Here is a 25,967-nt window from a genome sequence, read left to right on the forward strand (position 1 = left end):
AAAATATGGCACACCAGGCTCTACTGGGTAGAATGTGCCAGCCCCCCATGCTGCTAAAGTCTTCATGTCCCCAATCTAACTTTTTCCAGGAACTGCCCCTCAGGTCCCCAGGACCTGATGGCTTTGCCCTCCTTGGTCAGCCCTGAGGAATAATTTCTATCCTTCATTTTCAAAGCAGATCCTGACATCAGGGAGGTGATTGCCATGACAAGCACATGAGTTAGATTGGAGGGAGGGTTGCCGTGCAAGGTCACCAGCCTCGCTTTCTCCTCCATCTGAGTCCAGTGGCCAGATATGAATCAGGACAACTAGAGATAGCCTTGGATGTGAGGCAATCAGGGTTAAGTGACTTGTCCAAGGTCACACAACTAATACGAATCAAGTGTCAGAGGTTGGATTTGAACTCTTGTCCTCTGGACTCCAAGGCCAGTACTCTCGCCACTGGGCCATCCCCCCCAAGGAATGAGAGGAGATGGACAAGGTGGACAAGGGTGCAGAGCAGAGAGAAGGAGCAGATCCGGCAGCAGGAGGGAGTAGCCCAGAGCTGACTTCTCCCTCCTGTGAGGTCACTTCAGGAGAGCAAAGGGACTTGTCCAAGGTCACATAGCCAGTGTGTGGTCAAGTCAGAATCTTCAGGTCTGAGGCTCTTTCCATTCTAGTACAAAGACTCATTTATTCGGTATGTTCTGCCTAGGAAGAACCCTGTCAGGCCACTGGGGGACAAAGGGATAGTAGAGAACAGAACCTGCCCTGGAAGGCCCTTTAGGACCTCCGTGAGGTAACTAGCAACAGCCATAAGACACAGGACTCAGGAAGACGTGAGTTCAAATCCTACCTCCCACACTTCTTAGCTGTGCCACTCTGGGCAACATCTCAGGCTCAGTTAACTGACCTATAAAAGAGGAATAATAATAGCATCTGCCTCGCAAGAATATAAAGGTCAAGTGGGATAATGAATGTTAGATGTTTTATAAACTTTGTGATGGTGTTTGTCCTTCATTCTTGAAGAAGACCAGGACATCAGGGAAGTGATGTCATGAAAAACAAGCAAATTGAATTTGAGTGAGGGGTACTGTGCTAAGTCTCCAGCCTCACTTTCTCCACCAGAGCCAGCTGGGTCTGGTGGCCAGATATGGATCCATATAACTGGAGATGGCCCTGGATACGAGGGAATCAGAGTTAAGTGACTTGCTCAAGGTCACACAGCTAGTAAGCATCTGACACTAAATCTGAACTCTGGTTCTTCTGACTCCTGTGCCAGTGCTCTATCCTCTGCACTACCTAGTCACCTTGCAAGCAATATTTGTATCGAGATTTGTAGTGGGGGAGAACTGTATACCACTGTCTATGTGACCCTGAGCAAGTCATTTAATTACTCTGGAACCTCAGTTTCTCCATCTGTAAAATAAGGAGGTTGCACTCAGCATCCTTTAAAGTCCCTTCTCTAGACTGGGAGTCAGTAAACCTAGCTCTACCACCAACTGGTGTCATTCATTCTATCTCTCCAAGTCTTAAGTTCCTCTGCCCCAAGGTAAGAATAATGATCAGGAAACACCCTGGGGAGATAATTTTGGGGCCTGGGTTTAAATTTACAAACTGAGGAACCCAAGGGAAATAAGTTTCCCTCTATGTGCTCTGATTTCCTCCTCTGATGTGACCTCTCCAGAAATAACACTATGTGGGTCTTAACACCTCTCAGGCTGCTGGTAGCACTGTGTGTGTCAGACAGGTCATGGATCTAGAGCTTCAGAAACCTATGGAGCTCTAGTCCATACAGTATTGTTGCATGGAAAAGTCAGGCACAAAGACCCCTAATCACCCCAGGGATAGATGCTCGTTATCTCTCCAAGCAGAGCAGGCAGGAGCAGAGTATCTAGGCACAATCTCTCCTGGCTGTTTAAAAGCCCTGGCCACAAAGACAGGAGATCCTAGTTCTAGTCTCGTCTTTTGCTATTAAACTACCATGTGACTGTGCTTCCATTTTCCCCCACCTGGAAAATGAGGGAATTTGACCAGATAATCCCTAAGCTTTCTTCTAATTCTAGGAATCTAAGATATCATGGAAGCTGGAATAAAGCAATCAACTATGGGCAATGGGTTTATTTTTTTGTCCATGAATAATTTTAATAGGGCCATGTGGAAGCAAGGCAAGTTTATGTTTCTATAATGGTATGAGATAAATAGATGGTTTGGAATGAAGAGCCAGGCTCCAGGAAAACATGGAAGACTCTTGCCAGGTTATCCCCTAAGTTACCAGGGATCCTTCTAAAGGAGTATTTGTGAAACAAAGAATAATGCCACTACTCAGAGGCACCAGGGAAAACCAGAAAGAACTGAGACCAGACAATCTTTCTTTCTGAACTTTTTTCTTTAGTTTTTGCAAGGCAATGGGGTTAAGTGACTTGTCAATGGTCGCACAAGAGACCAGACAATCTCAAGGGGGTACAGCCTTGGAGCTTTGATATTTACAGGTGTTGCTTTTCCCTCTCTCCCTAGTGTGGCAGGATGAGGCTGTGTCTTACTCTGATGATGGAGAAATGGATATCGAACCCTGAGAAGACAAACCAAAGATGACACATCCTTGGCACCTTCTCTGATGGTTCTCTCTGAGGGAAGAAGACTGTTCTCTCTTTCTTCCCACAGTATGGCCTCCTGCTTAGCTTCTTCTGGTCTCCAGATGCCCCAACGGTGACATGCCCCACTGGGTGAAATCCATTAAGTCTGTTGGATCAATGGAGTCATTCAGTGCTGAAGGAAAAGGACACAAAAGTGGGAAAAGATCAAGGCACCTTCCTTGACCAAGTCAAAGGCCAACAACAACAGAAGATCGGATGAAGAGAGTCAGGCTCATTAAACCTTGCGACTCTCTACCAGTGCCAGTGTGAAAAAAAGAAAGGGGGAAAATCCAATGGACCATAGTGGAATCTCCCATAATCTGATGGGATTTTTCTCCACTAGCAAGCCACACATCTGTACCCCGTGTCATGGGACCCTTCCAAGTGTGATGTGCCACAAGAAACAGATTATGTAATGTGGCTATGAATAAGACCTTGAAAGTCAAATTTTTTTTTAATGTTTTACAAGTATTGAGAAAGGTTAAATATGGTTTATAAATTGAAGATCTGAATTTGGTGAGGTTTTGGGGTTGGTTGTTTTGGGGTTTGGGGTTTTTTCATTACAAATAAATAACGTCTGAAACATACTATGAATGTCACTTCCTGGGTTGGTATGTTGAAAGAGGTCACACAAGGCAGGCCTTAAGATGAGAGGGAATGTGGCTATCAAAGACTAAAGTCCTGACTCTGCCATCGTGTGACCAGAGTTCTCTCTCTGGGCTTCATCTTCCTCAGAAATCAGAGTTACTTCCCAATGTCCCTGCCAACTTAACTAGTCAGTGTTCCAGAGTTCTTTCTGGCTTTGATATCCTATTTGTCTTAAGTAACAGTCAATCAATCTAACATTGGAATCAAACATAGGTCCCTATAGGATGCCTTCCCTGATTCTCTATTAAGAAGCTAAACATGGTTCCCTTTATTCAGTTTCTATTTACACCCCCAACACATGGGAAGAACCCAGTAAATGGGTGATACAATGATAAGAACACTAAATTTATAATCAGATAGCATAAGCTTGAATTCTAACTCTTCTACCTACAAACTCTGTAATCTTGATCAAATAACCTAGGACTCAGTTTCTCCCTCTGTAAAATGAAGAGATTGGACTAGATGACTCCTAAGATACTTACCAGTTCTAAAATTCTATGATTCTTAAAATAGTAAATCACTTTTCTCCCAGATTTCCTTCCAGTCTTTGTTCACACCTTTAAATATATATATATATATGATTATAACATTTTATATATATATATGATTATAACATTATATATATATATATATATATATATATTCTGTACTCTATTTTCTTCACTAGACATAGTTCCATATTCATAGATTTTCCATTTGTTCACCTAGTGCTCAAATCTGACATTTTCCCTAACTCAATTCCCTTCCATTGAGTTATAAGGGGAAAACATGGGGGCAGAGAGGGCAGGGGGAATTGTATTTCAACTAGTTCCCTCCTATGAAGACTTTGAGAGGGTCCATTTCTAAAGGCTATCCTAATTGAATATACCTAGAAATTCAATTCATGACCCCCTTTCTCTCTTGGAAATTTCCCATCAGCATTCTATAAAGGAACTTCTTAAGTATATAGTGAGAAGACTCTGGCTTTGATATCAGGAGATGTGAATTCAAGTCCTGGACTGTGTTCTTTCCACATGGTCACTGTGGGTCACATTCTCCTCACCTGTAAAATGAGGTGGTTGGAAGAAATGATCTCTTCATTCCTTTCTAGTTTTATCATTACTTACCTAACCGTGGTTTAATTGGGTTGGGCGTTTGCCAAAGGGAGACACAAGGGAAGATAGGTGTGATTATAAACATTAGCTAAGACAACAATATGAGCTTAGCAACAGACTGCAAGTCTGCCTTCTGAGGATCAGCCCAGGAAAGTTGGGGCAAAGGCTTATCATCAGAAGGTTGGCCCTCAGATGGTGATGCAATTAAGTCGGAGGAGCCACAAACTGCCTTGGCAGAAAGTGCCCCTGCCACTGATCACAGATTCTTATACCCTGATGTTAGTAAGACACAGTGCTATGAGACATATGGGAAGGGACTTAAAAGGATGGGCTTCTGGGAGCTTCCTATGTGGCCAAGTGGACAGCTGCAGAGGACCCAGAAACTGGAAGAAGCCCAGGGTAGGTGCTACTATCCATAAAGAGCCAATCCTAAGGACTTGGAAGGAGAAAAGGATTTCATCACCTGGCTCAGGGTAAGTCAACCTCACTGTATTTCTTTCACTAGCCGAGTTGACAGATGGAACTGGGAAAGCTGGCACATGAGATTAAGCCACCTTCTTTTTTTTTTAAATGACCCTTTCTTCGAAACTATCAGCTTTGCTATTAAGGTTGAATTCCAGACACTAGCTATATGACCCTGGTCAAATCACAAAACTCTGTCTGCCTCAGTTTCCTCATTTGTAAAATGGAAATAATAAAAGCGCCTACCTCACAAAATTGTTATGAAGATGAAATGAGATAATATTTGTAAGGCACTAGATAAATAAATGCTAGTCATTGTTGTTATTGTTGTTGTTGTTATCCCAGTCAACTCTGGAACACACTCTGGGCATGGCACTTCCTCTTCTAATTCTCAGTTTATTCTTAGATAATAGGAAATGATTGGACAATATGACTTTTTTGTTAGTTTTTGCAAGACAATGGGGTTAAGTGACTTGCCCAAGGTCACACAGCTAGGTAATTATTGAGTGTCTGAGGCCGGATTTGAACTCAGATCCTCCTGACTCCAGGGCCGGTGCTCTATCCACTGTGCCACCTAGCTGCCCCAGGCAGTGTAATTTTAAGGTCTTTATTGGTTCTGACTATTTGCTAAAATCCTTTCCTATCCTTGATACATATAGTATTCTATTAGGTGTGCCCCTGGGAATATTTTTTAAAGGAAAATAATTATTCAATACTTAATCATAAGTATTTGTCAGATGAACTAAAGATCATTAGTTATTTAAATTACTTTAAAATAAACAATAAAACTTTGCTTGAAAAAATAGATTTTTGGGGGCAGCTAGGTGGCACAGTGGATAAAGCACCGGCCCTGGAGGTAGGAGTACCTGGGTTCAAATCCGGTCTCAGACACTCAATAATTACCTAGCTGTGTGGCCTTGGGCAAGCCACTTAACCCCCATTTGCCTTGCAAAAACCTTAAAAAAAAAAGTTTTTTTAAAAAAATAGATTTTGTCTTAATTAAAAATAAGACCCAAAATGCCAGACTTTTTTTGAAGATACATATTCATATCTCTGCATCTAGCTTAGATTTTTGTATTCAAATGTCCTGTCCAGCTCTATCATTTTTTTTTTGTTATTAAACCCCTTTTTTCTCTAACATTCTACAGGCATAACTGGGAGAGCCAATAAGGTTTGTTACCCCCAACTTCTCACTTCTAGGAATTTTTTCTAGCCCCCTTCTTTTATTTCTCCTCTCCTAGAGCAGGACTACTGCTCTCTTACCTCCTTTTGCCTTTAGGAAAGTTTCTGTTATCAGTCATTTATACCTCAGTATGAATTACTTAAAAAATCAATACTCAAATTAATTTTTAAAAAATCAATACTCAGAAGCTCAAGAGTATTTGTATTTCAAGCCTGTCTCTTACTCAGGAATTTAGGGAATCGGGATACCCTTCAGCTCCTAGGATTTTTCCCTCAATATGCATCGATGGAGATGCTGGAGATGAAAGAGCACTATCAGTATGATGGTTTTGTGCTGCCTACACTTTCCCTCAGTGTATGAACCTGGTCATGTCAACCCTTTGAAACTGGATCAGACCTCAGAACTCCACTGCAGAAGGTGAGGGACACAATACCATCCCTGGCCTACAGAACAGAAAGATACTGCTTGCCAAGCAGTGCCAGGGATGGCGAGTGGACTTGTGGTTTCATTATTACTGGTGTAGGGAACTCCCCATTGACATATGCAGATCAACACCTTCTCAGCTATTTAGCTATTTAGAAAGCTGCCGAGAGCGTGTGGAGGTTAAGACATTTGATCTTGGAGTGTCAGAGGGAGGCAGGACTTGAACATTTCTTCCTGGTTTCTTGGCTGACTGCTAGGATAGAGATGCAATGATAAAAAAAAAATTCTATGTTCCCAATTTTGTACCTTTAATAGAAGAATTCAAAGAAATTGGCTTGGGTGAACCTTCTTGTAAACAAGAGAAGTAGGCATCCTGAAGTACCATGTGCTATCGCTATCAGCTAGAAGAGAGGACTCTTAACCACTTTTGTGTCATGAAGCCCTTTGGCAGTCTGAGGAAATCTGTGAGGCCCCTCTCAGGGTTGCCTGCATTCATAATTGAAGAAAACACTAAATTTCAGTTAGAGGTTAGTGAAAATAAAGATGTAATTGTTTTCCCAGTCAACTTTATGGAACCCCTGAAGTATGTTCATAGACCCTTAGGGATTTCTGGAACTCAGAACAGGAACCTTTGGACTAGATAATCCCTAGAGTTTTACCAGTTAATTCTTTGATTCTTAATTATTTCTGACCTTTGAGTTGCAGGGAGGTGGGAGATCCATAGTAGAGGTCTTAATTTTACATTCCACCCACCAGGATTCAGGAAAGAAAATGGTATCATAGATCGAGTTTGTACTTTAATCTAAATCAACCACAAGAAGACCTTTCTTTAGGGTACTAGGAATAGGGTGGATTAACTGCCCCCAAACTATATAATCCCCACTGTCTCACAATGAGACAGAACAAGCATTTGACTCAAGAAAGATGGCAGCTTGGTGAAAGGACTTGGTTTAACAGCTAGGGGTAGAGTGAAAGACCTAGGTCTTTTCCAACTAAAAGTAGCCCCCAAACTCACAACCCTTATAAGAGCTCTTCCTGTGCCCACCCCCTTCTTAGAGATCTCCTCCCCAAATTCCTTTTTACCAAATTTATTATTTCATTGGCATAGGGAATACCACTATATAAACTCTTTTCTACCAATGCAGTTATATAGTCTTTGAGAGTTTACCTGGGGGCAGTACAAGGCTGGAGAGCTGCCTCAGGGCTTGCTCAGCTAGGATCATACAATCAGTGTGTATGAGGGGCAGAACTTGAAAAACCAGGTCTTCCTAAATCAGGAACTGCCTCTTTATCAATTGAACCAACGTGTCAAACTTCAAAAGAAGCAGAGATCCCTAATCATCACACAAAGGGGGACACCTCTATGTCACCCCACCATGCTTCTCCCTGTTGACCTTTCTCATCATGTCAGCCTGTCAAGGTTTCTCTTGTCTTTTTTTTTCTTAACGTCTCCTTAATGAAATGATCTCAGGTGACCCGAGTCTCTGGAGAACAAAGCTCAAGAGAGGAGGGGAACTGCTAAGAACTCAGGTTTAAGAACACAATTCAGAATAACACCATTAGAGAAGCAAAAGGAGAGTCATGGAAACAGATCATTGTGGTGCCACTGAGAGCTCTCTGGAGAGCTCAGATGGTAAAAAGATGAGTATGAAAGACAAGAGGGAAGTACAATGAAGACATCATTAAAAAAAAAAAGAGGGGCATATGATTGTAAGAAAGGCAGGAAAAAACCAAGAACCAGAATTATTTGCAAAATCCTGACAACAAAAGGTATTTTTTAAAAGCTTATGTTTGGGGGATTATAAAACCAAGGAAATGATAACAGCTGGGAGGGAAGATTGAGGGGGGAACCCCTGCTTGAGACAAATAGTTCAATGTTAAAAGGAGATTTCTCTTTTTTTTTTGCTTCTGTTCTTTCTATCAAGGAGAATAAGTTTGAAACAGCTAAAATAAGGAAGAAAAAATGATTCCTTGGGAATTGAAATCTAAGATAGGAGAAGAAAAGGCAAAGCACCTAGCTGTTCAAAATGAGTTTAAATCACCTGGCAAATTGCATCCCAAGGGGATGAAAAGGTTTGGGGGGGGATGTGATAGGTAAATGGCTAATCTTTGAAAAAAAATATCCCTGCCTGGCTGCACAGTTTGGGGAAGGGAGGAAGGAGAATTCTGGGGGAGGCTTTGAATTGGGGAAGCCAAGGAGCCCCTCAAACAGCTCTGGGGCTGTTGTGTTAGAAGCTGTATTTCCGGAGGACCCCTGCCCAGAGGCCCCAGGACCGCCATGCTCCTTGCTCCAGTTCCCTTTAGTCTGGCTGGCCCCTGGTCTCCATTTGTTTGTAATCCTCTGCTCTTTATTCTAAGCTTTTAGTACCCATGGTAACAGGAGCAGAGCGGGGAGGGAAGGAGGTGAGTGTGCTGAGCCCACTCTTCCCCCCACCCCATGAGGCCTGCACCAGAGGCAGCTTATTGACACAAGGATGCCTGCTTCTTCCAGAGAAAAGTAGGGGGTGAGGGGGGTAGCAAGGCTGTCCTGGCTGGCAGAAGGTCTGCCCTCAGCTGTTCCTGCAAAGCTTCATTCAGATGCTAACACAGAGCTGTCTCTCTCCCACCTTGCAGGGCCAGATCTTACCTGGTAATTCAGCAAGCTTAAAAAGCTAGGCATGGGAAAATGGTAATAGAGGGCCTATTGGTCTAGTCTGCATCTGGAGTGTGTCTGCTTATTAGAGATAAAGAGGCCCATTTCCGCTGATGGCTGCTGCTTTCCTTTCCTTACAATAAAGATTGTGACTTTCTGCTCCATTTGTGTCTTCTTGTGTGTGTGTTTTTTTAGTCTGCCCCCCTCTTTTTTTTCCTTGGCCAACCAAGTCCCTATAGTGGCCTTAACTTCTAGTTTTGAGTCATAATAGACCCATATGGGACTTGGGATGCTACAGAACCAACTGATCATGATACAGACAGGGCTTCCCCTCAGGGAGCTGACATGCCAGAGCTGAGTTTCCTTCTGAAAGGGTCCCTGTACCTCCCTGGCCTCTTCCAGTGATATGTGACTGCAGATGTCCTGGTCTACCACTCCAGGGTCCGGTGATAATGCCATTCCTCTCGTGGGACTGTGTTCCCTTCCAATTCCAGCTCCTGCCTCCCAGGGGGACAGGTTATCAGATGTTCCTCCTAAACTGAATTTACAGAAACCTGGTTTTTGGAGGTCAAGAGCGTGAAGGCAATTTTAATCAGATCTGGAATTTCTATCCTGCAACCTGCTACTTACTTGACCACGTGATATTGGAGAAATCACTTTCCCTCTCTGGACCTTAATTTCTCCAGTTACAAATTGGGAGGGACCTAGGCGATGACTTTGAAGGTCACTTTCAGTTCTAGGATTCTTTCCGTTTTTTTTAATCCAAAGATTTAATCCCAAAGTCTTCCTTTTCAATTTTGTTTCCCTTTTCATGGACTGTGTTTAAAGCTCCTTTAATATAAAAAAGCAAAGTGGATTAATTAAGTACAATTTTTAAAAGCTTTTTAAGGAAAGTAAAATGTAAAGAACTTAGTCAACGGTATGTGAAGAAAAAATAAATGGGAAAAGTATCATACAATGAGACTTAACCTTGACCCTGATGTGACATAAGAAGATTCCCAGGTTCCAAGAAGAGAGAGGTAGGACTTCGGTACCAGGAAAGAGAACTCATCAGTAATCTTGGGGAGGGGGGAGAAAAGTGTGAAAACAGATGGAAATTTAATTTTTTAATGACAGCAGCAGATGGCAAAAGACACAAAAGTGTATTCACACCATGTCGGAGCCATTTATAGAATGAACGGCTGGCACCGCTGGTAATGCATATCAATAGGGTTTGTGTTATCACTCCCCTGTGAAATGGAGGAGAGGAGCAGTATTTGGAGCCTGAGGATTGTGATCTTCTCTCTGGGTGAACTTCAAAAAATAGAAAAGCTGGCACTCCTGGGAGGAACTTGGACTCAGTGCCAGGCTGAGCCACAGGTAGGTGGGGAATACCTGTGGCGGCATGGTGGATGCCAGCTGCCCAATTACTGGCTCTGCTTGGTAATCCCTGCCTCTCTCGCAGCTTGGGCCCAGGGAAAGAAGAATTAGACTGTGAGGAGATATTTTCCACCTTGTATTCCTGGGTTGCCAATCATTTCTTCCTAATGCGTACCTTCCCCCAACTTACAACCACTCCTCTTTTTAACTGCTGATTATCTACCCAATCCAACAAACATTAGAATGTCCCCATATGTAGACATGGGCTACAGGCTGGAGGAGAACAGAAAGAAAGACATTTCTTGCCATTTATTTGTTCAATAAATAATAATTAAATACCTACTGTGTCCCAGGGTGGTGCGATGGATAGAGTGCTAGACCTGGATCAGAAAGACTCATTTTCCTGAGTTCAAATCTGGCCTCAGACACTTATTGGTAGTGTGATCATGGGCAGCCACTTCACCCTGTTTGCCTCAGTTTCTTCATCTTTCAAATGAGTTGGAGAAGAAAATGGCAACCCCTCCAGTATCTCTGGCAAGACACCCTCAAAAGGAATTATGAAGAGTCAGGTATGACTGAGCCACCACAACCAGAGTGACCAGAATCAAGAGCAAGATCTTGGTTAGGATCTTTGATTTATGAACTAAGGATGACTGAAGATCATCTCTTTCACAGTAACAAATCCTGTGGAGGATGATGGAAGTCAGGGAATCAACCCATTTACTAAGCATCTATGGTGTGCTAGGTGCTGTGGGGGATGAGAGGAGACAAGTCAATCCCCACTTTCAAGGACTTCAGTCTAATGCGAGAAGCAAAATGCAATGATGCCCAAATAAGATATACACAAGATGAATTGAAGGTAGTTTCAGAAGGAAGGCATTAAGATTAAGAACTGGCAAAGACTTCTTGTAGAAGATAGGACTTCAGTTGAGACTCGAAAGAAAACAGGGAAGGCAGAGGTGGAGTTGAGGAGGGAGTATATTGCAGGCCAATGGGGCACAGTCATGGGGAATACCAGGAGATAGGAGGTAGCAGAATAACAAAGAGGCCATGTACCTGGATAGCAGAGTATGTGGAGGAGAGGAAGGTATAAGAAGAGTGGAAAGGGAAGGAAAGGGAAAGACTACTAACCCTTCATAATCTTTCCCTTTCCTTCCCTTTCCACTCTTCTACCAGCACCTAATACACCATAGATGCTTTACTTGGAGCAATTAGAATATTTCAGAAAATTTATCAGATGAAGTGCTGGAATTGGAAGCAGAAGCTGCAAGGTTTAAGCCAGCTCTGTCACTTATTACCTCCAAGACCTTTGACTAGTCATCATATCTCATGGTTTTATTTTCCTCGGTGGATAAAATGATCTCTAAGATCCCTTCCTTCTCTAAAGTTATCTTGTAAGTGATGATCCTGAGACCAATTGAAAAATTCCATGGTGACAAAATAATTTGAGTAGGTGTGTGACTAGTATTGGGTGGGGGCCAGACATGGAGCCATAAGTGGGTGGAGGGTGTCAGTTGAAGGAATTGAGGATATTTAGTCTGGAGAAAGAGAAACAAAGATGTGTGAGTTATGCTTGAGGACATGATGGTTCATTTTAGGTATCTGAAGAGTTAGTATGTCAAAGAGTCTGTTCTATTCAGCCCCAGGGAACAGAACCAGAAGCAATGAATAAAAGTTTAGAGAGATAGATATATTTTGTTTTGAAGTAAGGAAAAGAATTCCTGATCACAGTTGTCCCCAAAGTGTAATGGACTGCCTCAGGAAGTCATTGGAGGTCTAAGATTTAGATATAAAAGTAGAAAGATGAGAAATAGAAGAAAAGAATACTTATTTATTCATCTGTATTCAATCTATCTCACCACATAGTGGAAGATATAGAAAAACAAAGCAAATGAGACAGACCCTGTCCTCAAGAATCTTCCATTCTAAAGGGGTAAGTCAACATATAAAGGGAACTCAAAGAGGGGCATAGGATTGTCAGTGGAACTGAGAAGTTGGAGTCAGAGAAAGGAATACTGACCACAAAACTCAGCAGGAAAAGAGAGTTTTCATGTGGCGAGACCCCTGACCATTGTTCCACTCCAATCTCCATGGCAAATCTATGACTTCTTCCTCTCTAAAGGACTGCTTCTACCATTGGCTTGAACTAGGTCCAGTTTCCATGAGTTCTTTCTCAGGGGGAAGGAGGAAGAAGAGGAGAAGGAGGAGGAGGAGGAGGAAGAGGAGGAGGAGGTGAAGGAGGAGGAGGAGGAAGAAGAGGAGAAGGAGGAGGAGGAGGAGGAAGAGGAATATTATTCCAAGTTTGTGAAAATTCCCAGTCCCAATTAGAAGAGGTAGATAGGGAGATGAATGTTTCCATTATTCGATTGCAAGTTCCTGGAGGGCAGGGGTCACCATTTGCCTCTTTTTGTATTTCCAGTGCTGTGCACAGTAGTTGGAACATAGTAGGCACTTAATAAATGTTTAATGTTTGATAAAGAAGAATTTATTAAGCACTGTGTTAAATGCTTTACAAAGATCAACTCATTTGATTCTTAAAACAATCCTGGGAGATAGGTGCTACTACTATTATTCCCATTTGACAGATGAGGAAACTGAGGCTAACTGCAGTTAAAGGCCTTGACCAGGGTTACACAGCCAAACAGAGAGTTTTGAGGCCAAATTTCAGCTCAGATCTTCTTCCTGATCCCAGGGCTGTAGATCCTGTGCCACCTAGCTGCCTCTGAAGAGATGAAGAAGGGAGACATCAGCCCATTTTTATTCAGGCCTGACTCATCAGTCTCTCAGGATCTTCTCAGCTGACCTCACCCCAAGCCTCCTTCCCTTCAGCAGAAGTTTTTCCTCCTAGCTCAGTCAGAGCAAGTAGATCATTTTAATCTCTTTCCTGTTCCAGAGCACTGGCTACATACAACCACTTCCGCTTTTCAGGGAAGTGATAAACCTCTCTCCTGCACTTTCAAATTCCCAGTGGTCTTTAGGTTTTACAAATTGACTTGGAGGTCTGATAAGAATGGAAAGGCACTGAGTAATGCTTAAGCAGGAAGGGACCCCAAATCCTCATTCTTCTTGCAATAGGATGTTTTATAGCATATCAGGCTGCAAGGGAACTTTGGCATCATTTAGTCTAAACCTCTCATTTTCCAGGTGGGAAAACTAAGACCTAGAGAGGAATCATTTTCCCCAGGTTGATGGAAATAAGCAGAAGTGAGTTTAAAACCCAGGATTCTTTTCTTCTTGACTTGGAGGACATGATGCTTCATTTTAGGTATCTGAAGAGTTAGTATGTCAAAGAGTCTGTTCTATTCAGCCCCAGGGAACAGAACCAGAAGCAATGAATAAAAGTTTAGAGAGATAGATATATTTTGGCTTGAAGTGAGGAAAAGAATTCCTGATCATAGTTATCCCCAAAGTGTAATGGTCTGCCTCAGGAAGTCATTGGAGGTCTAAGATTTAGATATAAAAGTAGAAAGATGAGAGATAAAGTCTGAGTCCTGAAGAATTTTTTAGCAGTAAACCTTCTACGGGATTATAAAAACCCTAGAGTGTTTGTTTCAAATGAGAGGTAATCTGGGGTAGCAGAGGAGCTCTCTGTTGCTCCTCAAAGGACCTGGGCTTCAAGCTCTGCTCTGAGAGTTACTGTGTCTTACTCTCCATGGCAGCTGGTTGACACAGTCCATAGGGTGTTGGACCAGGAACCAGAAAGATGGATTCAGGTATTTCAATTTTGCCCTCTATTTCTTAGCTGTGTGACCCTGGGCAAATCATTTAGTCTATACTTACTTCAGTTTCCTCATCTATAAATTAAGTTAATAATAATAATAGCACTTTCCTCTTAGGGTTACTGTGAGAATCAAATAACACATTTAGGCACTTTGAAAATCTATGGGGAATTAGTGATTATATGCTTGACCTTGGGTAAGTTGTTTATCTCATCTGGACTTGTTTCTTGCACTGGATGATCTCCGAGGTCTCTTCTATCTCAACAGTTAGAGTGAGTTCATGAAGTATAATCACAAAGTGCTATTCTCTTCTTTCTCTCAATTCGAGGCTGTGTACTTTGGAACACAAATCTTTGTCAATCAAGAAGACACCCACTATCCATCAATCAAAAGTCTGGGCAATTTGGCAGAAACTGCCATCAGATGCCTGGAGGAGTTTCTAAATTGGGAAGGGGGTAGGAGTGAGAAGTCTATGTATTCTTCAGACCTCCAGTCTTCCCTTTGGGCATTGCTTCCCCATCTTCCAGTTCATTCTTCCTACACCATCTCAACAGCTCAAAGTCTGACTCTCTCTCTCTCCTTTCTTCTTTCCCCTCTCTTTTTCTCTTCTTTTCCTCTCTCCTCTCCTCTTTCTCTTTCACTCCTCTTGTTTAATGCTTGCTGATCAACTCATTAACTTTGTGTGACCATGACTTTTCCCTTATCAATCAATTTACATCTACTAAGAACCTACTGTATGCCAAACGTAAAAAAGGATAAAAAGTTAGTCTCTGACCCCAAAAGACTTACATTTAAAGGGGGGAGACAACATGCAAACAAATAAATACAAACTAAGCTTTAAACAGAAAATATGCAGTTTACACACATACATACATATATACACACACACAGGAAACAATTGAGATGAGGCACTAGAATGAAAAGGGGATAGGAAAAGCTTCCTGTGGAAGGTAAGATTTTAATTGGGACTTAAAGGAAGCCAAGGGGGTGTGTAGTCAGAGAGGAGACCAAAGAAAACGCTCAAAGCAGAGATGTGTCTCATTAGTGGAGCCCATAGGGTCTAAGGTTTTGAGTCTAAATTTACTTAGTAGGAATAAAAGACTCCTCATATTAAAAGATTGTTGGCATCCCTGAGCAGAAAGGATTTGAATTTGGGAGAAGGGGTGAGAGATCTTTTCTCAAGAAAGTATAATGCTATTAGAAATATCCAAAGATCCTATGAAAGAAGATGCTGTTGGAACTGTAGATATATATATATGTATGTGTGTGTATGTGTGTATAGTATGGTATGTTTATATATGTATACATGTGCATCTGCATATGCCAGTACACATCCACATTTATGTCTAATGGTAGCCATCTCTAGAGTGGGGGTTGGGGGTGGGAGAAAAGAATACTGACCACAAAACTCAGCAGGAAAGGAGAATAAAAAGGAGAGGAAAGAAATAGCAAGTTATTCATAAAGGATCTGCAGTTTCAGGCACTATCCTCTTTTCTTCTATGCCACTTTATTATGGAAATGCTCGTTTTTATTTCTTAAGTTCAGAATTTTAAAGAAACATGCAAGAAATAGGAAAAAAAATAAAGCATAATTCCTTTTCTGGCTTTGGTGGGCCTCTTATACTCTTTTTATCTGATTTGTTCATTTAGATTTATAACTAGATTGTGAGCTACCTGAGGTCAAGGACTTTTTCTTAAATGTTCCTATAGCTCTACTATCTGATAATACATGGAGTTTTCATTTACATTGAAAGACAGTCTGCTATAGGGACCCAGAACTAGCCCTAAAGCAGAAAGCCCTGGGTTCAAGTAATGATGATCACCCCCTATGTACCAGATCTGGGCCAAGTGTCACTTCTCAGAGGCAGGGGTGTGCTGGGATATCTTTAGGATACATTTTTATTTTTGGATTTCTGCAAGGCAATGGGATTAAGTGGCTTGCCCTAGGCCACACAGCTAGGTCGTTATGAAGTGTCTGAGGTTGGAGTTGAGCCCAGGTACTCCTGACTCCAGGGCCGGTGCTCTGTGCACTGTGCCACCCAGCTACCCTGATCTTTGCCAATTTCAAAGGCATAGATGCTCACATAAAAATTTAACCGTTGTTTGAGCTTACTCTAGCATCCTTTGCTCTCAGGGCTCCCTCTGAGGAGGACCTGAGTTCAAAATCCGACCTCAGACACTAGCTGGGTGACCCTGGGCAATTTTTCTTACACCTGATGCATCCAGCACCATCTCCAGTCATCCTGGTTCCTATCTGGCCCCTGGACCCAGATGGTTCTGGAGGAGAGAGGCTAGTGACTTAGCACAGTCAGCACCCCCTCCCCAATTCCAATTCACATGCTGGCCATAGAATCATCTCCCTGAGGTCTTGGACTTCTAAGAAGGAAGGACCAACAACCAACAACCCTCTATAGATTGCAGAGGGCACATAAATCTGTGTGGTCCGGAGTATCCTTATCCATGAATTCACCCTAACAATGACATTACAGGTGTAGTCCCCATCCACTTGGGAGATATTATCTTCAGTTCTTCCCCAGCCTCAAGGCCTTTGGGTCTGGATCCACTTTCAGTCTTAGATGCTAAGCTCTGAGGATACAAACAGAGGCAAGAGACAATCCCTCCTCCCCAGCTTACAGTGAGGGGGACAGTGCGAACAAATGTACACAAAGCGGGCTAAGTACAGGATGAATGGGGTACAATTAACAGACAGAAGGCACTAGAATTAGAAGGGAATGGATTATAGTTGAGACTTAAGCCCGGGAAGTGTGCAGGAAAAGGGGAGAGGATCATTGCAGGTCCGTGGGACAGCCGCAGAAAATGTGCAAGGGCCGCCAAGTGTCTCGTTCACGGGCAGCCCGGAGGCCAAGGTCACTAGATCAGAAAGACCCTGAGGGCAAAGGGAAGGGGAGGGGGGCGGGCGCGGGCCGGGAGGGGCTTCGGGCCCCGAGTCCGGCTGTGGCGGTCGGAACTGCTCCGGGGCCCTCTCGTCTCCCTCTGCGGGGCCCGGCGGCCCCCGAACCCAGCACCAAGGGCGCGGCCCCGCCCGCTCGCGGCCCGAGCGCCGCCCAAGGCCGCCGGCTGCGTGCGGAAGGCGGCTCCGCCGGGCCCGGAAGGGGCGGGGCGCCGCCCCTCCAATCCGAGGAGGGGGACGTCACGCCGGCCACGCCCCCCGCCGCGCCGCCTCTCCTGATAGGGCGTGCGCGGGCCCCTCGCGCGCCCGGGGGCGGGCCGGCCGCGGTGGCGGGAAGGCGGAGGCTCCGCCCCCAGCCTCCCCCGCCCTCCCTGGGACCCGCGGAGCCCGGGCCATGGAGGCGGCCGAGGTGGAGTTCCTGGCCGAGAAGGAGCCGGTCACCATCATCCCCAACTTCAGCCTGGACAAGATCTACCTCATCGGGGTACTCGCGCCCCGGCGCCTGCTCCCTTAGGACCCTCCCTCTCTGGAGGGCGCCCTCCCCTCCCCCTTCCTTCTCTTCTCTCCCTCCCCTCCCCTTCTCTCTCCCCTCCCCTCCCCTCCCCTTCTTCTCTCCCCTCCCCTTTTCTTCTCTCCCCTCCCCTCCTTCTCTCCCCTCTCCCTTCCTTCTCTTCTCTCCCCTCCCCCAACTTTCTGGGTTTGGGCAGGCCCTTGAACCCCCAGCAGCGAGTAGTGCCCAGGCTGCCCCCTCCCGGGCAGGCCCTTGAACCCCCAGCAGCGAGTAGTGCCCAGGCTGCCCCCTCCCGGGCAGGCCCTTGTACCCCCAGCAGCGAGCAGTGCCCAGGCTGCCCCCTCCCGGGCTGGCCCCTGGACCCCCAGCAGCGAGCAGTGCCCAGGCTGCCCCCTCCCGGGCTGGCCCCTGGACCCCCAGCAGCGAGCAGTGCCCAGGCTGCCCCCTCCCGGGCAGGCCCTTGTACCCCCAGCAGCGAGTAGTGCCCAGGCTGCCCCCTCCCGGGCAGGCCCTTGTACCCCCAGCAGCGAGCAGTGCCCAGGCTGCCCCCTCCCGGGCAGGCCCTTGTACCCCCAGCAGCGAGTAGTGCCCAGGCTGCCCCCTCCCGGGCAGGCCCTTGTACCCCCAGCAGCGAGCAGTGCCCAGGCTGCCCCCTCCCGGGCTGACCCCTGGACCCCCAGCAGCGAGCAGTGCCCAGGCTGCCCCCTCCCGGGCAGGCCCTTGTACCCCCAGCAGCGAGCAGTGCCCAGGCTGCCCCCTCCCGGGCTGGCCCCTGGACCCCCAGCAGCGAGTAGTGCCCAGGCTGCCCCCTCCCGGGCAGGCCCTTGTACCCCCAGCAGCGAGCAGTGCCCAGGCTGCCCCCTCCCGGGCAGGCCCTTGTACCCCCAGCAGCGAGCAGTGCCCAGGCTGCCCCCTCCCGGGCAGGCCCTTGTACCCCCAGCAGCGAGCAGTGCCCAGGCTGCCCCCTCCCGGGCTGGCCCCTGGACCCCCAGCAGCGAGTAGTGCCCAGGCTGCCCCCTCCCGGGCAGGCCCTTGTACCCCCAGCAGCGAGTAGTGCCCAGGCTGCCCCCTCCCGGGCAGGCCCTTGTACCCCCAGCAGCGAGCAGTGCCCAGGCTGCCCCCTCCCGGGCAGGCCCTTGTACCCCCAGCAGCGAGTAGTGCCCAGGCTGCCCCCTCCCGGGCAGGCCCTTGTACCCCCAGCAGCGAGTAGTGCCCAGGCTGCCCCCTCCCGGGCAGGCCCTTGTACCCCCAGCAGCGAGCAGTGCCCAGGCTGCCCCCTCCCGGGCTGGCCCCTGGACCCCCAGCAGCGAGCAGTGCCCAGGCTGCCCCCTCCCGGGCAGGCCCTTGTACCCCCAGCAGCGAGCAGTGCCCAGGCTGCCCCCTCCCAGGCTGGCCCCTGGACCCCCAGCAGCGAGTAGTGCCCAGGCTGCCCCCTCCCGGGCAGGCCCTTGTACCCCCAGCAGCGAGTAGTGCCCAGGCTGCCCCCTCCCGGGCAGGCCCTTGTACCCCCAGCAGCGAGTAGTGCCCAGGCTGCCCCCTCCCGGGCAGGCCCTTGTACTCCCAGCAGTGAGCAGTGCCCAGGCTGCCCCCTCCCGGGCTGGCCCCTGGACCCCCAGCAGCAAGCAGTGCCCGGGCTGCCCCCTCCCCGACACTCCCGAGAAGCGCCAGTGCCCGCTTGCCTGGTTTTACATCTCCCTTCTCCCCACGAACACCCCCTTTCCTCGGAGGAGGCGGGCAGTGGCTCGGCCAGGGGTCACCCCGGCGCCTCGGCCCTGGTCTTCTTGCCGTGACTTCTCTTCCCTCTCTGGCAGGGAGATCTGGGACCTTTCAATCCCGGCTTGCCCGTGGAGGTGCCCCTCTGGCTGGCAATGAACCTCAAACAGAGACAGAAGTGTCGCGTGGTTCCTCCCGAATGGATGGATGTCGGTAAGGAAGATGGGGGCCCAAGTCTGCTTAGAAGCCAAGGCTGGATTTGAGGACAACTGCCTGGGTCCGCTTTGGGGGAGCCTTGCATTCTGATTTAATTGTAGTATCCTTGAGGAAGTTACACTCTGGCTTGATTTTGTAGTGTGACTAGTATTGTCCCTTTTTACATCTTTACATATTATTCACAGACATAATGTAGGTAACACTGAGGTTCAGAGAGATGAAGGAAGTTCCCAAGGTCCACAGCACAAAAAGTGATGGGGATAGAGGCCTCAAAATTGGGTCTTCGGTCTTCACAGACACACCATCTTGCTTCCCATTGAAGACCATTTTATGGGATTCCTTTAGGATGGGAGTGATCTTTCCTGAGAGGGTTTCCTGTAAATCTCTCTCCTCTGAAGTGAATTTTTCTCTCCTCACTCAGTTTTGAGCCATTTGTTCTAAGGATGGCCCCAGTCATATATTACTTAAGTTTTAAACCTTGGATGTTTCTCTGGAAGAAACAGAATCAGGATTTGAGAGGTTTCCTGCTGTTACTGCCCTAGATGGTGCAGAGGAGAGAGTCAGAAAGTTCTGGGTGATGACAGTCACCCATGGTGGGGGATCCTGGACAAGTCACTTTACCTTGTTCTGCCTCAAAGGAGGATAATAGCAGCTTCTACCTGGGAGGATTGAATTCAGGATCGAATGAAAAACCCTTCTGTGAAACCCTTCACCCAGTGCCTGGTTTTTAGTATGTTCTTTTTTTTTTTCTTTTGCAAGGCAAATGAGATTAAGTGGCTTGCCCAAGGCCACACAGCTAGGTAATTATTAAGTGTCTAAGACCAGATTTGCACCCAGGTACTCCTGACTCCCAAGGCCAGTGCTTTATCCACTGCGCCACCTAGCCGCCCCTAGTACGTTCTTTCTGAATGCTGCTTCACTTCCCACTTTCTAGAGAAGTGTCTAACTCTAGATGTCCCACACATGTTGGGGGAAGGCCAAGTGTCTGCTTCTCAGCACTGAAGAGGAAAGCAGGTTTCCTTTCCCATATTTTAAGAGGCCATTTTTTTTTTTGGTTTTGGAATCCCCTTTTATTCTTTTTTCTATAATTTTTTTAAAAAATTTCACAATTTCCTCCCTAATCTTGCTTCCCTCCCCCAACCCCCACAGAAGGCAGTCTTTACATTGTTTCCATGGCATACATTGATCAAAATTGAATGTATTGAGAGAGAAATCATATCCTTAAGGAAAAAATAAAAGAGATAGCAAAATTACATTAAGATACCTTTTTTTAAAAAATTAAAGGTAATAGTCTTTGTTTAAACTCCACAATTCTTGAATACAGATGGTATTCTCCATCACCAATTCCCCCCAAATTGTCTCTGATCGTTGCATTGGTGAAATGAGCAAGTCCATTAAGATTGATCATCACCCCCATGTTGCTGTTAGGGTGTACAGTGTTTTTCTGGTTCTGCTCATCTCACTCAGCATCAGTTCATGCAAATCCCTCCAGGCTTCCCTGAATTCCCATCCCTCCTGGTTTCCAATAGAACAATAGTGTTCCATAACATACATAGACCATAGTTTGTTCAGCCATTCCCCAATTGATGGACATTCACTTAATTTCCAATTGTTTGCCACCAAAGAGCTGCTACAAATTATTTTAAGTGATGTTTTTACCCTTTGTCATGATCTCTTCAGGGTATAGACCCAGTAGTGGTATTGCTAGATCAAAGGGTATGCACATTTTTCTTCACTTTGGGCAGAGTTCCAGACTGCTCTCCAGAAAGGTTGGATGAGTTCATAGCTCCACAAACAATGTAATAGTGTCCCAGATTTCCCACAACCCTTCCAACATTGAACATTGTCCTTTCTGGTCATATTGACCAGTCTGAGAGGTGTGAGGTGGTACCTCAGAGATGCTTTAAGTTGCATTTCTCTAATCAATAATGATTAGAACAATATTTTGTATGACTATGGATCGCTTTGATTTCCTCATCTGTAAATTGCCTCTGTATATTTTAAGGGGCCTTTTTTAAAAAAACATCTAATTGGCCAGTAAGGTCTTCCTGCCCTCAAAGATTCCAGTTTAGACCAGGGCAGTGGGACATTGGTGTGGATCTCCTAAGCCCAGCTTTGATATCAATAGCTGTGAGAGTTGAGACAAGACCCTCTAAATTCAGCTTCTTCTAAACTAAAGAGATTGGATTAGGTGATCTCTATGATTACTTTGACACCATACACTAATTGGCACAGTGGATGGAGCACTGGCTTTGGAGTTAAGAGGATAAGAGTTTGAATCTGATCTTAGACACTTTGACACTTACTAGCTGTGTGTCCTTGGGCAAGTCACTTCATTCTGCCCCACCTCCATGGCCACCTCTAGTCATCCATGATTCATATTTGGCCACTGGACCCAGATGGCTCTAGAGGAGAAAGTGAGACTGGTGACTTTGCACAGCTCCCTGCCCCCCACCCCAATCGTATCTAATTCATGTGCTTGTTATGGCATCACCTCCTTTGGACAAGGATAAGGCCTGAATGAATGCATTTATGGCCCTTTACTAGGAAAGAGGCTTTTGGAGGTTCCTTTCACCTATTTGGGTCCCTGATGACTATAAGGTTCCTCTTATAGCCTAGTTTAGTAAGGATTCAGTTGCTTGAAGAATTAGGTACAGAGGCAATTAGGATTTTATTTATTTTTATTTATTTAAGGCAATGGGGTTAAGTGGCTTGCCCAAGGTCACACGGCTAGGCAACTATTAAGTGTCTGAAGCCAGATTTGAACTTAGGTACTCCTGACTTTAGGGCTGTGCTCTATCTACTGTGCCACCTCGTTGCCCTGAATTAGGAATTTTTAAATCAATGTTTAGGAGCTAGTAAGTCTTGTTTGACTAGAACCAAAATATAGTTTCAGTATATGATTATCTGTGCATTTCCTAGCTTTAGCATGGATTTGACCTGGTTGGTTTATTAGAAGGAATCCTCATTGATTGTGGAAGAAATATTTTTGCTGGGGAAAAGTTCTCATCATTATCCGAATCCTGTCTAAGGAGAGTGATCATCAGCTCTATACTCTATGTGAAACCTCTGATTTTAGAATTTGAATTATTTTCTGATTTTCCTACAAGAATTAAACCCTTAAATTTGGGCAGTTTTGTCCTGTATGAGTCTACTAGTGTTTTTTTGTTTGTTTTTTATCTTTTAAGAATGGCCTAAAATACTCAAGTAGATGGAATTTTATGAGTTTTTTTAAAAGAAATATTATATGTCAAACATTTTACACTAATATTTCAGAAAAATTAGAAGAGATGCGAGATCAAGAGAGAAAGGAGGAAACATTTACCCCCATGCCCAGTCCTTACTACATGGAACTGACCAAGTTGTTGTTAAATCAGTAAGTATTGTCTTTAGGATTTTAATCTACTAAAATTTACTAACTGCCGTGTTCAGGACAGGTCTTGCGGAGGGGAGAAGATGGATGGATTAAGAGTTATGACATTAGTTCCCGTTTCTAAATGGGAGTCATTTTGCTTGTTCCCGCTTCCATGATTTTGGTCATTCTTTCCCCTTCACTCTAGCTTCCTTTCTTTCTCACTTTGAAAATTCAGCTTAGATTTACCCTAACTTGAAAGACTTATGTTTTATGATTTTCTTTTATTCTCCCTTCTATTTATCAAAGGGATGCTATAATGCCAATTTTTTGAAATTTGCATTTATTAACATTATTTTGGTTTTGCTTTCCCCACCTAGGTAGCTTTTTGAAATCAGGGATCGCATTTTCTATTTGTTATATTTCCCTTGACACCTCTGGCCCTGAGGGCCACATGTTTAGGAAGTGGCCATTAATAAGAGCCGGTTAACAACTCCCATCAACCCTTGAGCCAGGCTTTGAAACCGTTTCACTGGGCAGGAATCATACAAACTGCTATAATGTTCCCAGTACAAACTCTTGACACGCTGAAATGACTAAAGCTGTGTCTGCCAGTAGAGAAGCCCTCCTTTAAATCTCCGGTGGATTCAGATATGAAATGTTGGACAGATAAGGAGATGATCTTGTCCTGGGCAGTGGCTTGAACAGAAAAGGAACTTCACTAAGCATTAGTTTAAATTGGACCTGGCCACTTGGTTCTTAAGCTTGTTAGGTCCTTCATTTCTGAAGTTCACAATTTAATACTAAATGGGTCCAAACTAGTTAGCATCTTGTTCTTAAGTCTTGGTAATATTGCTTAGGACTTTGTACCTGCTACATTTTTGCCTCCTCTAGTGCCGCGGATAACATTCCCAAGGCAGATGAGATCCGGACTCTGATAAAGGACATGTGGGATACTCGAATAGCTAAACTCCGGTTATCTGCAGACAGTTTTGTCAAACAGCAGGAAGCACATGCCAAGGTAGCTAAGTGTGTGTGTGTGTGTGTGTGTGTGTGTGTGTGTGTGTGTGTGTGTACACACATATATATATCTATAATAGTAAGACAGTTTTCATATATTCCATTCAGGGATTACATCAGCTGTTTGGGAGAAAAAAGGATGAGAACAATTAGCCTTTGTCTAGTTCCTTGTTTAACATGGGAATAATTTAATTTGGTCACATTTCTTAATTGCTAAGGCTTGAGTGAAACTAAACATCAGGGTTTTTTTTCCTTAAATACCTTGATTCTGTTGAATTAATAGTTTTTCATAATGTGGCATGGCATATGAATGTGACTTGCAAATAGAATGTGCTTTTGTACTCTTGGCTTGGTTTTTGCAACAATAGGTTCCTTATTTTGATCTTTATTCCTCACATTTCTAGTGAACATGTTACCCAAAGAGCTTTGTTTTTTCTTGCCTTTTAGCTGGATAACCTGACCTTGATGGAGATCAACACTACTGGAACATTTCTCACACAAGCCCTAAATCATATGTACAAACTCCGCACAAACCTTCATCCTACAGAGAGTGCTCAGTCTCAGGACTTTTAGAGAAAAATGTTGAAGCAAGAGAGACCTCCTTACGTTCCGTAAGGCTGAGGGTAGGCAGCGAAAAGGAGGCTAGTTTGGTACTTGCCCACTTTTCAGGAATGAACTTCCAAGGTGACTGGGAAGTTCTCAAAATGTCAAGCTCCTATAGGTGACAAAGGGCAGTATTAGTAAGAGAAGCAACAGGTGTGACTGAATGCCAATCGTCCAGCCTCCCTCACTTTCAGAGCATGTCTTTGGGCCCACATCTATCTCGCGTATTCCTGGCTGCAAAACAATTGTTTTCTCCCTGGCAGATTCCAACCACCCCTCTCCTAACCTCTCAGTCCTTCTACTGAGATGAATGACAGTCCAGAGTTTAGATACTGTTGGTTGAAGGTTTGGGGATTTACCCTTCCTTACCAGCAGGATGTTGTTTCTCAACATATATTTCCATAAGACACTGGTAACACATTTATGAAGATGTGATTTAGAATTTAATTCTATCTACTCTGTTTCATTTTCCAGTGGCCTAACATCATCTTAATGATTTTTATTGTTGTTAGAAAGATGGCACATTGCTACAGCCTTATTGAATGGTTTCTGATGTTAATGTATCATGGTTTGCTTAGACTCTCTCTTGTAAAACATAGATTGAATCAACTCCAGAAATGATGGAATGGTTTGGGTCTTTTTTTGCCCAGTATTACAGATAACAGTAAATAGTCACCTGGCTGTTGTATTAAAATGGTTGAAAGAGCTAAACAATCATTTCATTATTAGGTCATTTTAAAGGCTAAAAAGAATTGCATACAAAACACTTGGTCATTTATTTGCCAATAAATTTATAATGTCTTCCCATTTAGATTTGAATGTGATTTTTCCTTTGCTTCTGCTGATCAGCTGGTAAGACCATTAACTCAAGGAACCATTTTTTTTCACCTAGTAAAAAAGTCAAAGCCCTAACAAGCCCCACAGAAAATTGTACTGTGTGGGTCTGTCCACTTCTGATGGGGAATTGAGAGGATGGCTCTCTATGCAGGTAGCCAAGCAGCACAGCCAACCTCCCCTTTGGTCAGTTGGGGGAGCACGTCACTAGGTGGTTGTGAGGATCAAAGATATTTTTTAAAGCATCTTATAAATCTTGGAGTACTGGATGTGTTATTATTTTAAAGAATGTTCTGGTTTCAAATAAGTGACATGAATTCTATCCAAAAGTTATCTTTCAAAATCATGAGCATAAAAATGCAGATGTGGGGCAGTGGCTAGAGCACCAGCCCTGGAGTCAGGAGAACCTGAGTTCAAATCTGGCCTCAGACAGTAATTCCTTGTGTGGCCTTGGCCAAGTCACTTAACCCCACTGCCTTGCAAAAACAAACAAAATTAAAAATGCAGATGTGGTTCTGCAATCTCAGGAAAGAATGGAATAGCTAGAATGAAAGGAAGTTCAAGGATCAGAAGTGTCCATTTTGCCTGTTGAATTCTTTGAGCCCAGCACAGGATACTTACCCGTAGGCGACAGCTATGGTACACAGCTAGTACTTAATAAATACTAGCTCT

The 25,967-nt window shown here is 44.8% G+C and overlaps 2 protein-coding genes across 2 annotated transcripts in view; both read left to right on the plus strand.

Moving 5' to 3' along the window:
* C1H16orf74 (chromosome 1 C16orf74 homolog) overlaps positions 1-3,212 on the plus strand; it is a 64,097-nt gene extending 60,885 nt beyond the window's left edge. The window contains exon 4 of the mRNA XM_074201819.1: positions 2,497-3,212. Coding sequence (XP_074057920.1) covers positions 2,497-2,555 — 59 coding nt within the window. The 3' untranslated portion in view covers positions 2,556-3,212. The remainder of the gene's footprint in view (positions 1-2,496) is intronic.
* A 14,143-nt stretch (positions 3,213-17,355) lies between these two features.
* GINS2 (GINS complex subunit 2) lies at positions 17,356-25,288 on the plus strand. The gene is made up of 5 exons (XM_074201879.1): positions 17,356-17,530; positions 19,369-19,483; positions 22,763-22,862; positions 23,733-23,859; positions 24,306-25,288. Exons 1-5 carry the CDS (start codon positions 17,441-17,443, stop codon positions 24,429-24,431), a joined length of 558 nt encoding a protein of 185 aa, XP_074057980.1. The 5' UTR covers positions 17,356-17,440; the 3' UTR covers positions 24,432-25,288.
* The last annotated feature ends 679 nt before the right edge of the window (positions 25,289-25,967 follow it).

The sequence above is a fragment of the Macrotis lagotis genome, chromosome 1 (assembly GCF_037893015.1).
Source record: "Macrotis lagotis isolate mMagLag1 chromosome 1, bilby.v1.9.chrom.fasta, whole genome shotgun sequence".
NCBI classification, from domain to species: domain Eukaryota; kingdom Metazoa; phylum Chordata; class Mammalia; order Peramelemorphia; family Peramelidae; genus Macrotis; species Macrotis lagotis.

Coding starts and splice junctions, on each gene's coding strand:
- GINS2 (XM_074201879.1), top strand. CDS start 17,441: ATGGAGGCGGCCGAGGTGGAGTTCCTGGCCGAGAAGGAGCCGGTCACC. Junction 19,484..22,762: donor TCCCGAATGGATGGATGTCG/GTAAGGAAGATG, acceptor CTAATATTTCAG/AAAAATTAGAAGAGATGCGA. Junction 22,863..23,732: donor ACCAAGTTGTTGTTAAATCA/GTAAGTATTGTC, acceptor TGCCTCCTCTAG/TGCCGCGGATAACATTCCCA.